Here is a 12867-nt window from a genome sequence, read left to right as displayed (position 1 = left end):
ATTTGCCCGTGTTAGGGCCACGTCTCTCCACTCTTTCCTTATCCATGTACATGTCTAAATGCCTTTTAAACATTGTACCTGCCTCTGCCACTTCCTCTGGCAGTATAACCACCACCCACTGTGTGGAAAAACTTGCCCCTCTGATCTCCTTTAAATTTCTCCCCCTTCACCTTAAATCTATGCTCTCTAGTTTAGATTCTCCACCCTATCTATAGGACAGAACAGGCCCTTCGGCTCACAGTGTTGTGCTGATGATATGCCCCTCATAATTTTATAAATCTCTATAAAATTACCTCTCAGCCTCCATTGCTCCAGTGAGAATAAACCTAGCCCATCCAACCTCTCCTTTCAGTAAAGTCTCCATTCCAGCCAATGTCCCGGTGAGTCTCTTTTACACTGTTTCTAATGCTACCACATCCTTCCTGCAGTGTGGTGACCAGAACTGTATGCAATACTCCATCTGTGGTCTGACCAATGTTTTGTACAGCTGCAACATGATGTCCCAACTCTTCCACTCAATGCCTTGGCAAGGCAAGCGTGCTGAGTGCCCTCTTCACCTGTATCACAAGTTTCAGGGAACAATGAACTTGCACCCCAAGGTCCCTCTGTACATCACCACTCCTGCTACTTACTGTCCCAGCAATCTCCTCCTCTCCTCCCCATTACATCCTGGGATAGATTCCCTTAGGCCCTGGGGATTTATCCGCCTTAATGTGTGTCAATATCTTTGGTGCTTTCTCCTTCCTGACACAGACATGTTCCAGAATATCAGCATGCCCCTCCTCTACCTCTCCATCTTTCTCCCTGGTGAATAACAATGAGAAGTGTTCACTTAGGATAAAGTTATACAGCACAGAAACAGGCCCTTCAGCCCAACTCGTCCATGCTAACCAAGTTGCCTAGCTGAGCTAGCCCCATTTGCCTGTATTTGGCCCATATCCCTCTAAACCTTTCCTATCCATGTATTGGTCTACATGTCTTTTAAATGTTGTAATTGTACCTGCCTCTACCACTTCTTCTAGCAACTCATTCCATATACCCACCATTCTTTGTATGGGGGAAAAAGTTGCCCCTCAGGTCCCCATCAAAGTGATCACCACTTTCTCATTTCTACGTTCTACCCATACAGCCTCACTGGCTGCTCCCTCCAGGCTACTACCATAATGCTTCCCCGATTAACAGAGCAACAACCTCTCCCCTTACCTACCTCCCTCTGTCACACGTGAAACTTCAGTATCCTGGAACATTGAGCTGCCAGTCCTGCCCTTCCCTCAACCACATTTCTGTGATTGCAACAATATCATAAGCCCATAGTGGTGTGAGAATTTTTGCATCAGTGTCATAACCTTGGAGAGGGTTCATTTCAATTGTAGATTGCTTGTCCCTGTCCTGAATGTAGGTAGGGCTGTGAGTGTTGGTTTCTCTGAAATGTTACTGTTATCTCCATAGTCAAGTGATAGAGACTGTCCAAACCTAGTATCTCACATGGCATGTACATGGGATACTGGGGCTGCTAGTGGGGATCCAGGTGTAATGCCATTTACAGGGCCCTGTTAACTCCAGCACTGCTGTGTTGGAACCCACTAACAGAACATTGGCATGACTCCCTCCTTAGATTTTCATTCTCTTTAATTCATTGACTAAGTGTTTCAGTCTCTTTGTATGTTTGTGATTCTGTCTGTTTACAGTTCAGACAGCAGAGGACATTCCACCAGATAAAGGTACCACCCAATAATTCTATGGAGCCAGGCCAATACCTTCAGAGTAACTTCCACTCCTCCAACCGTCCTGGAGGATAATGTGGACAGAGAGGGCTCCATCACAGTTTAATGAACATGTGCTGAAGGGAAACTCCACAACAGGAGGTCATATTGAAATCAAGATGTATAATAAGAAGTCTTTGTTGGAAATCTTGTAGCGAATGAGAAAGGTCCTTGCCTTTATAATAAATTAGGTGTAGGATGGAGACACAAGATGCACAACATGCAGGGTTTGACCTGAAACATTGACAATTCCTGCGCCCCCCCCCCAAGATGTTGCTCGACCCGCTGTGTTCCTCCAGCAGATTGTTTGGGGCTCCAGGTGTAGAATGGATATGTCTACACACCAATTGGCACTCAAATGCTGGCATTCAATGAGCATCAGGTGTAACAGTAGAAGCTCAGTCACTGTGCACTGCCGGTTCTAGAGAGGCTCTGAGCAGTAAATGTTCCATATTTTCATTTTTCTACAATACATGGAAGGAGGCTATTTCAGCCCATTGAGTGTATGCTAGCTCACAGAACAATCCCATTCCCACACTAATTTTCCCTGTAACCTGATCTCCCCACATTCTCATCAACTCCCCCCAGATTCTACCACTCACCTACACGTTAAGGGTAACTTACAGTGGACAATTAACCTACCAACACGCACACCTTTGGGATGTTGGAGGAAACCAGAGCACCTGGAGGAAACCACATGGTCACAGGGAGAATGTGCAAACTCCACACAGACAGCACCGGGTTTGTGATTGAACCTCGGTTGCTGAGCTGAGCTCTGTCAACTCTGCCTTTTTGTGAATGCAAGAACCGTGAAAAGTACTGGTTGGTTGCACAGTCACAAAGAACTTCCCTTGAAAGTGTTAAAGCTACAGAGATGGAAGCCGGGACTGGCCACCTCTAACCATGTCCTCTTTCTGTGCAGGTGGGTCTGCCGGAAGACACGGTGAAGCGCTGTGTTCAGCAGTTGGGTTTGGCCATTGACTACATGCACAGCAAAAGCCTGGTCCACAGGGACATCAAACCAGAAAATGTGCTCCTGTTTGATAAAGAGTGCCGACGGGTCAAGCTGTCTGACTTTGGGATGACTCGCAAGGTAGGCTGCAGGGTGAAGCGTATCAGTGGCACCATCCCTTACACTGCTCCCGAGGTCTGCCAGGCCAACAGGACTGAGGGCTTTCTGGTGGATTGCAGTATTGACATCTGGGCTTTTGGTGTCCTGATCTTCTGCATGCTGACTGGAAACTTCCCCTGGGAGGCTGCCATGCCATCTGACATCTTCTACGAAGAGTTTGTGCGGTGGCAAAGGGGTCGCCTGAGTGGGTTTCCCTCACAGTGGAAAAGGTTCACAGATGGGGCCCTCCAGATGTTCGAAAGGTTGCTGGCTGTCGATCCTGACAAAAGATGTTCCGTCAAGGAGGTCTTTTATTTCCTGAAATGTGACTTGATGGTAGAATTGAGGAGAAGGGCTTCTTATCGATGTAGAACCCACTCCTCTGATAAATCAGCTCTGTCGGCACACAAATGTGAGGGATCAGCTCCCAATATGCCCACACCTTTAAGAAGAAGCCTCCTGTCAGAAGCACCGGGGTCCAGATTCACGCCCACATCAACTGAGTCGAGTTCGCAAACATCTGGGAGCAGGATGGACGGAAGACAGGACAAGAGCAAAGGCCGAATGATTAGTGCTACAGCAATTGAAATCTGTGTTTAATCTTCTGATCCACTAGTAGGTGTGCACTGGTATAAAGAGTTAGTGTGCTAGTATTTTCAGTCCTTGGATGCTAGTGGGTCCTTCTTCAAAGACACCAGAAACTTGTAATGTAGTGAAACGATCTAGACGGACTCACTTGAGTTGTGTCTTGTGCAGAAAGCCCCACAGCCCCAGGTCTACAGTCTGCTTCAAAGGTGCATTCTACTTTTGGGTGAGTGTGGCAAAGGGTCGGGGATGGGGTTGGAAAACTAGACCTCAATTAAACATACGATCTCTGGGACCAATATTTAAACCCAGTTCATGGATTAAAAATACTGTGTTTTGGCTCTGAGGGTCCAACTTCAGACGTACTGATGCCGGTTTGGTCCAGCCACTACTTAACCTTGAGTCTGCAGCACAATATGGTCCCGGTCTTAGCCAACATTCTTCAAATAAACCTCATGAAAATTAATTACGAGGGGAATCACAGCTGAGTCCACTCCCTGACGCAAACGTGCATGGTCTTCTCAGATGGTTGACAGTGAGCAGGAGAGGGGAGATCCATCACACAACGGGCAGGTGGAGCCATCTGGTCCATGTGGATCAGTGACTCACTGCTTTACTCATGAGAAGCTCTTAGGAAAGGCTTAAACCACAGTGTGTTACTGATTACCCTGAACATCATTTTTGAAAACATACAAATTATTAACAGCCCTGAAATAGGGCATTTGGTCCAAATGCCCCATCAGCGAGCCTCCTCCCATCTTTCTTCATCTCCCTCTAAGAGCATATCACATTATTTTCCTCATGTCCTTTATTGTCTGAATTGCATCTCTGTTATCTGGCAAAAACACTCTGGGGCAGTGAGTTCCACATTCTAACTACCTGCTGGATAAGTATTTTACTTCTGAGAGTTTTTGCTGGATTTACTAGTCATTACCTGATGTTTACAGTCTCTCACCCTGGTCTCAGCTACATTGAAAAGCGTTTCCCTTTCACTGTTTTAAGTACTGATGGCACTGAAGCAGGCAGTATAATGGAAAGTGAAGAAGGTTATCAAAAATTACAGGAGGGGGTCTTGATCAGCTGGGTAAGTGGGAGTTGAATTCAGATGTGTGAGATGTTAAATTTTGGAAAGTCAAATCAAGGTCGGACTTTCACAGTGAATGGAAGGGCCCTGGGGAGTGTTGTAGAACAGAGGGACCTTGGAATTCAGGTACCTGATTCCCTGAGAGTCACAGGTAGACAGGGTGTTGAAGAAGGCTTTTGGCACACTGGCCTCCATCAGTCAGGGCACTGAGTACAAAAGTTGGGAGATCATGGTGCAGTTGTACAAGACACTGGTGAGGCCACACTTCAAGTATTGTGTTCAATTTTAGTCACCTTGCTACAGGAAAGATGTTATTAAACTGAAAAGAGTGCAGAATAGATTTACAAGGATGTTGTCAGGACTTGAGGGACTGAGTTATAGGGAGACATTGGACAGGCTAGGGAGTGTAGGAGATTGAGAGGTGATCTTAGAGGTGTATAAAATCATGAGGGGCATAGATAGGGTGAATCACTCAGTCTTTTTCCCAGAGTTGGGGAACCAAGAACTAGAGGGCATGGGTTTAAGGTGAGAGGGGAAAGATTTAATAGGAACTTGAGAGGCAATTTTTTTTACTCAAAGGGTAGTATGTATGTGGAACGAGCTGCCAGAGGAAGTGGTTGAGGCAGGTACAACAACAACTTTCAAAAGTCAGTTGGACAGATACATGGATAGGGACGGTTTTGAAGGTTATGGGCCAAATGCTAACAAATAGGACAAGCTTGGATGGGCATCTTGGTCAGCATGGAGCAGTTGGGCCGAAGGGCCTATTTCCGTGCTGTATGATTCTATGACTTTGGTAGATCATCACAATTTTTTTCCTAAGGGCGTTACCTTGGAATAATTTTCACCACAGTAAGGTGTTACAATTGGTAATTCTTTTACTCACTTTCCCACTCATCTCGTCTCTGCTGGGCTGTCGGTTGAGATGGCAGGATGCTTGTCTTGGAGTTTCCTCAGAGAGGGAGTAATCTTGGTTTAGTGTGTATAAAGGTGTTACTGTATTCAGCCCCATGGTTAATTTTTCCCAGTGTCGACCCTTCTATTTTGGCTCTTGATCTCTGTAAGAAATAGAATTCTAAAATCCCATCATGATAATGGCATGGAAGAGAGTAATTCAGCCGATTGAGCCCATACCATCTCTACGTAAAAGCCATCTGGTCAGTCTCACACCACACCCTCTCCCCTAAACCCTGTTAATTCCCTCTTCTCAGATATTCTGGTCCGTTCTAAATGCTACAGTTGAATCTGCATCAACTACCACCCCAGCAGTCAATTTTACTCTATTGCACAATCAATGGTTTTAAAAAGGATTTGTGTCACTTTGGTTCTCTTGCCAATCACTTTCATTTGATGTTGCCTTGTTTTTAACCTCTCCAATAGTGGGAACAGTTTCTCTCCATCTATTCTGTACTGTTCATGATAGTAAATATCTTTATCAGATCTCTTTATAATCTCCTAAACCCAGTTTCTCCAGTCCATCACAGAACTAAAGTCTCTCGTCCCTGGCTGCTTACTTCTCCCTCCCACCTCCCCCACTCTCCTACCTTCCCCCTCTCACCTGGACTCACCTATCACCCAAACTCACCTATCACCTCCCTGCATGTACTCCTCCTCCTCCCCCGACCTTCTTATTCTGGCTTCTGCCCTCTTCCTTTCCAATCTTGATGAAGGGTCTCAACCTGAAACGTCGACTGTTTATTTCTCTCCATAGATGCTGCCTGACCTGCTGAGTTCCTCCAGCATTTTGTGTGTGATGCTCCAGATTCCAGCATCTGCAGAATCTCTTGTGTGTCATCCCTGGAATCACTATGGTAACTCTTTCTGCACCCTCTCTAAAGCCTTCCCACCTTTCCTAAACTGGAGTATAGTGTCCAGAACTGGACACACGGTACTCCCGTTGTGGCTGAACCAGTGTTTATAAAGGTTCACCGTGACCTCCGTGTTTATGCCTTCATAAAGCCCAGGATTCATTGTGCAATTTTATCCACTTTCTGAACCTGCCCTTCCACCTTCAATGTTTGTACAAAATTATCCAGACCCACCCCATCAGCTTACTGTTCCTGTACCTTTAGAACTGTGCCCTCTGGTTTTTGCTCCTCTCGTTCTTTCCAGTAAAACTTCACTTTTGTGAGTATTTAAATTTCACCTGTCATCAAACTGCCCATTCCACCAATTTGCCCACATCGTCTCAAAGTCTCTTTCTATCCTCTTTGCATTTCACTGTGTCTCCAGGTTTTCCTGTATGAAAATTTGGATATTGTTCCCAGTACGTGAAAATCCAAATCATTAACATGTTAAGAAAAGCAGAGGTTCCAGTACTGAGCCCTGGGAAACTTCACTATGCTCTTCCCTTGTCCAAACAACAACCTCTCACTACCCTGTTACCTCTTACTTAGCCAATTTTAATTCCTTACTACTTCAGCCCCCTTTAATTTCATGGCCTTCAATCATGATGAGAAACTTATTACATGCTATCTTATCATAGACCTTTTTGGAGGTCCATCAATAGTACTTCCCTCATGGACCCTCTCCATTATATCACCAAAAAAACTCTGTTGTTGGTTAGACATAATTTGCATTTAACAAATCCATGCTGGCTTTCTTCAATCAATCCGTACATGTCCGAATGCCTGCTAACTTCATGCCTTAGGTTAAACAGACTGATCTGTAGTTACTGAGATTATCCCTATATCCTTTTAGGAACAAGGGGATAACATTTGCAGTTTTCCAGTCCTCGGGCAAATTATGGCCAGGGCTTCTGCAATTTCCTTCCACTTCCCTCAGCAACCTTGGATACATCCCATCTGGATCAGGGGATTTATCCTCTTTAGTTAGCATTTCTAGTGCCTCTTTATCAAGTTTTGGGCCATCTAAAATCTTAAACTACATCTTCTTTTGCTGAGACTCCAGCATCATCTTCCTTGGTAAGAGAGGAGGGGGAGTTGCACTGTTGATTAAGGAGAACATCACAGCAGTATTTAGAGAGAATGTTCAGGAGGGAACATCCAATGAGGATATAGGGGTAGAGCTTAGAAATAAGAAAGGAGTGATCACTTTCATGGGATTTATACTACAGGCACCTGACAGTCAGTGGGAATTAGCAGGGTAAATATGTAGGGAAATTGCAGATTGGTGTATGAATAGGGTTGTAACAGCAGGTAATTTAACTTCTCTAATATTGGTCGGCATTATCATAGTGCTAGGCAGAATAAGCAGTGTGTAGGTGGCCTAACCAGAGAAGGGGCTGCGCTCAACCTCTTCTTAGGAAAAGAGGCTGAGCAAGTGACTGAAGTGTCAGTGGGGGAGCACTTTGGGACTAGTGAACATAATTCTGTTAGTTTTACAATAGTTATGGAAAAAATAGGACTGGTCCATAAGTCAGAAGCCCTAAATTGTGGGAAGGCTAAATTTGATGGTATTAGACAGGAACGTGCAGAGGTTGATTGGGACAGGCTGTTTGCAGGTAAAGGGATGTCTGGCAAGTGAGAGGCTTTTAAAAGTGAGATAGGAAGAGCTCAGGGCCAGTGTGTTCTTGTTAGGTGAAGGGCAAGGTTGGCAAGATTAGGGAACCCTGGTTGACGAGGGATATTGAGGCTTTGGTCAAGAAAATAGAGGCATATGTCAGGTATGGATAGCTAGGAGCAAGAGAGTTCCTTGAGGGGTATAAAAGATTTAGGAGTACATTTAAGAAGGAAATTAGAAAGGGAAAAAAGATACAAGATATCCCTGGCAAATAAGGTAAAGGAGAATCCTAAAAGATTCTATAAGTATGTTAAGAGCAAAAGGATAGCTAGGGAGAGAGTAGGTCCCTTAAGGATTACCATGGAGCAACGGGAGATGGGCAAGGTGTTAAATGAATACTTGTCTGTATTTACCATGGAGAAGGTCATAGAAACTAGTGAGTTCAGGAAAAAGAACAGTGTCATCTTCAAATATCGACAATATGAAGGAGGAGGTGTTGGCAGTCTTGAAGCCCTTAAAGGTGGCTAAATCCCTGGGACCTGAGCAGGTATATCTTAGGACACTGTGGGAAGTAAGAAAGAAATTACAGTGCCCTGGTAGAGATTTTTGTATCTTCATTAGCCACATGTGAAGTACCGGAAGATTAGGTTGTGCCATTATTTAAGAAGGGCTTAAGGACAAGCCATGGAACTACAGGCTGATGAGCCTAACATCAGCAGTGGGAAAGTTACTGGAGGGGATTCTGAGAGACAGGATCTATCTGCATTTGGAAAGGCAAAGACTGATTAGGGATAGTCAGCGTGGCTTTGTGCATGAGAAAGCATGTCTCACAGATTTGATTGTTTTTTTGAGGAGGTGACATTGATGAGGACAGGGTGGTGGATGTTGTCCATGCAGACTTTAGCAAGGGCTTTGACAAGGTCCCGCATGGTAGACTGGTCCAGAAAGTTTGATCAGATAAAATCCGAGGTGAGCTAGACAATTGGATACAAAATTGGCATGGTGGCACGAGGCAGAGGGTGGTAGTGGAGGGGTGACTTTCAGATTGGGGGCCTGTGACCAGTGTTTGCCTTCATCAGCTATGGCATTGAGTACAAGGATTGTGATGTCATGTTGCAATTGTACAAAACACTGGTTAGACTGCACTTGGAGTATTGTGTGCAGTTCTGGTCGCCACTATAGGAAGGATGTGATTAAGCTAGAGAGGTTGCAGAAAAGATCCACAGGGTGTCGCTGGGACTGGAGGCTTGAGTTATAAGGAGAGACTGGATAGGCTGGGACTGTTATCCCTGGAGTGAAGGAGGCTGAGGGGTGACCTTATAGGCATATATAAAATGAGGGGCATATGTAAGGTGGGTGGTCACAGTCTTTTACCCAGGGTAGGGAAATCTAAAACTAGAGAGCATAAGTTTAAAGTGGGAGGGAAAAGTTAAAGGGCTCTGAGGGGAAAGTTTATCACACAGCAGTTGGTGGGTATATTGGACAAGGTGGTAGAGGCAGGTCCAAAAAAAAAGCATTTGGATAGGCACGTGGATAAGAAAGATTTAGAGGGATGTGGGCCAAGTGCAGGCAACTGGGATTGGCTTAAAAAAGCATCTTGGTCAGCACGGATGAGTTGGGCCGAAGGGCCTGTTTCCATGCTGTACACTCTATGAATCTAGATATAATGCTGAACTTGGTAAGCGATGGATACAAGTTGTCTGTGGTTTGATGATAGCAATGAGACCACCAACAAGGAAGGTAAAATCTGTAACGCGGGAGCTAGTGATGTGTTGGAACAGGATGATGTGGATGTTGTTGAAAATCTGGATCCATGAGGTTTACAAACTTCTCAAGATATTTTAATGTCCTGTAGTAGGAGTCATGACAATGTGTCTGTGAGGCATCAATTTTAAGAAAAATGATTTTCAGAGTCAAAAATTTCTGAGGGACAGGATCAATATACATTTGGAAAAGCAGGACAAGCTCAACAGGTGCTAGATACTGGCAACGTCTCCCAATCCCCACGCTCCCACTCTGAAAATGAACTCCACTCTGGGGAATTGTCCAATCACAGATCTGATTCCAAGGGAAAACTCCCCCAATATTAGTGTTGATGCTGCTGCTGTTGCTGCTTAATTGAGGAGTAAGTCACTACATTGCAAATCTTTTTTCTCGCCTGGTTTTGGATTTGCACCTTCTGCTGGGCACCAGCACGGCATTGTGCTGTGTGAATGGTGGGTGCCTGGTAGTGGAAAAATGACACTGACACTGTCTGGTATGAAGGTGAGTGAGTGAATGGAGCTGGACAGGAGATAGGGTGAAGGATGATGCCAGGTAAAGGTGGTCATCGGGAAACATTTGCATTATGAATTAGTAGTGTTACCCAAACTTTCTGAATGGGAATTTCAGGTAGATCACCGTGTTTAATTCCAGTCCTGTGAGATTAACTTTAGAACTTTTGCAAATATATAGCTCGGGTAATTATAGTGTTCATTAATAAGCCTCACTTGTGTTAGAGTGTTACATTTGTAAGATTTATATTTGTCGTAATTCTTAGGGTTGTTAACATCAGGATTTCAGTAATGTGGAACAGTGGGCCTGTGGAAATTGTTCTCTGTATCCATTAGATCTGTGAGAACCCAGCAGTAGGATTACACAGAAGTTACAATGAGGAATTGGGTTCTTGGTGTTCCCCTGCAAATGAACAATTGTGGTTTGTATCATTATCAATCCACTACCAATGAGCTGCCTAACATTGGGTTGATGTATTGTGTATGTTATCATTGGTGGCACTGATCTGAAGTGATGAATTAAGGAATAGGTCAGGATTCAAGTGAATTGAGTGGTGAGGCTGATTTAGTTACAGAGTCATACGCTGAGGAAACGGCGAGTCCATGCTGACCATCAATTGCCCATTTACACTAATCCCATTTACTTCTCCCCACATTCTATCACTTACCTTCCCACTAGGGGCAACTTACAGTGGCTAATCTGCATGGGGGAGAAAACCACAGCACGTGGAGGAACCCCACGCGGCCACAGGGAGAATGTGCACTGAAAGTCAGGATTGAACCTGGGTCGCTGGAGCTTGGAGGTAGCGGCCCTACTAGCTGCACCACTGTACCGCAGTTTCTTCCCCAGAGGAGTAATCAAGTAAAACAGCTACATTGAAGGGAGTTTTGCCTATTGGGAATATGCTTTGTAATGTAGACAACTATTCTTGAGATTTTTCTATCCATTATTAAAAGGAATTTTTAGAAAATCCACATGATCCTTAACGCTGATTGTGTTCTCCCAACAACCTGGCTAGAATGGGAATTTGTAACATATCTCCTATATTATGTCATACCCAAGTGACATCACTATCAAAATCACAGTAAAAAAATTAGCAACACTGTGCAGCAATTAAGATACTAATATCAGTTGTAGTCATAGACCTGAAGATCGGGTGGTCCTGGCAGTAATATCCAGTACAATGGTGCTACCAGAGAGGGCCTTTCCCACTTCCTCTGAGATTATACAGTAACGCGGGTGAAGTAAATGCACAAGAAAGATCCACCTTCACTCCCTGCTGTGACCTGATCGGAGTCTGCATTTTAGCATCTGCTTTGGTCACCAAGGGTCTGCTTCTGATTATTTTAGCAACATGTGGCAGCTGGTTTGACAATGATGCCCTCTAATGTCATTGAATAGCTTGATAATAGATGGTATCATGGTACCAATGTTAAGAATGGTTATTGGATGAGGTATTGAATGACCAGCCTTCAGAGAATGGATGTTTTCAGGCATGGAAGAACAAAGGGATGCATTAAAAAGCAGAAGACAGTGACTGTGGATCAAAAATGAGTTTGATTTACTTCTGTACTGTTCTTTGGACATCCTGAGTTGCCAGCAGTTACAACAGTCTTTGCAGTAAAGGCGTTACTGCCAAGGGCTGCTCGTCATCTCACAACTCGTGATTCTTCTTGTTTTTCCCCAGGAGACTCAATGCTGCATTCAGCAGAAAAGGCTGACCCTGCGAGATCCAGGCAAAGGGTCGAGCTGCCCTTGTTGAGGAACAGCTTTCTGTGTAGACTGGTCCTTCAGTATAACACATAGAGCTTAGTGAACTGCAATCTCATTCCTCTTCACTATGGTAATATTAAAATGCTATTAACAGGATGAATATAAAATTACAATTATATTAATGATTTAATACTAATCTAAGTATACGGTTAGAGCACTTTTTAAAGGAAGGGAGGAGTTACAAGGATTACTGTGACTGCTTCTCTGGTCAAATGCTGTAGTGTCAGAGCTGGAGTGGCCCACAGGTATGTCACCAGCCGCAATGGAATACATTACACGACATTTTTGGACATACAGCACTGAACTTTGACTGGGCTGTGATATTAGCAATGGAGTGAAGAGAGAATTTTAAATAGAGCACTTTGTGTAGAGAGACTGTATCTGTTAGTGCTGCTACAAAGGACTATGGTCCCTATGTGTTGCATTTGTGTGGTTTGCAATAATTTTAGAAATAGAGCTTTTGTAGAACTACTTATATAACAAGGCTCCTTTTACCTCAGTTTGTGATATGTACTTACCTCAATATTGTCTTAGGAAAAGAAAGTAAATATATCAAATGTCAACCAAGTTTTAAGAACTAATTTGAATTTCCAGTAATTCTGCTCATGCTGCTGGGAGATACAATAGCCCTCGCAGCACTCTCTCCTGGATCCGACAAACAATTGGATGAAGGTAATCCCCCTTACCAATAGCATATCACCAGTTCTGACATACTTCCATACACATGTGCATTTTTTAAAACCGGTGTATGTTCAGTGGAATCCCCTTTCAATGAACTTGTAAACCAAGACTGATACAAGATATTTATTTGTCAT

At 44.1% G+C, this 12867-nt stretch overlaps 1 protein-coding gene across 3 annotated transcripts in view; it reads left to right on the top strand.

Moving 5' to 3' along the window:
* Positions 1-12010, top strand: part of sbk1 (SH3 domain binding kinase 1) — a 35447-nt gene extending 23437 nt beyond the window's left edge. For 2 of the 3 annotated variants that reach the window (XM_052020747.1, XM_052020749.1), the window contains exon 4: positions 2686-6384. In XM_052020747.1, coding sequence (XP_051876707.1) covers positions 2686-3474 — 789 coding nt within the window. In that variant the 3' untranslated portion in view covers positions 3475-6384. Of the gene's footprint in view, positions 1-2685; positions 6385-11966 lie in introns of those variants that run through there. The other variant, XM_052020748.1, reaches the window with a different exon arrangement.
* Positions 12011-12867: the final 857 nt, after the last annotated feature.

This window comes from Pristis pectinata, chromosome 8 (genome assembly GCF_009764475.1).
Source record: "Pristis pectinata isolate sPriPec2 chromosome 8, sPriPec2.1.pri, whole genome shotgun sequence".
Classification (NCBI taxonomy): domain Eukaryota; kingdom Metazoa; phylum Chordata; class Chondrichthyes; order Rhinopristiformes; family Pristidae; genus Pristis; species Pristis pectinata.
The sequence above is the reverse complement of the archived record's forward strand: the minus strand, read 5'-3'. Positions and strand labels throughout refer to the sequence as shown.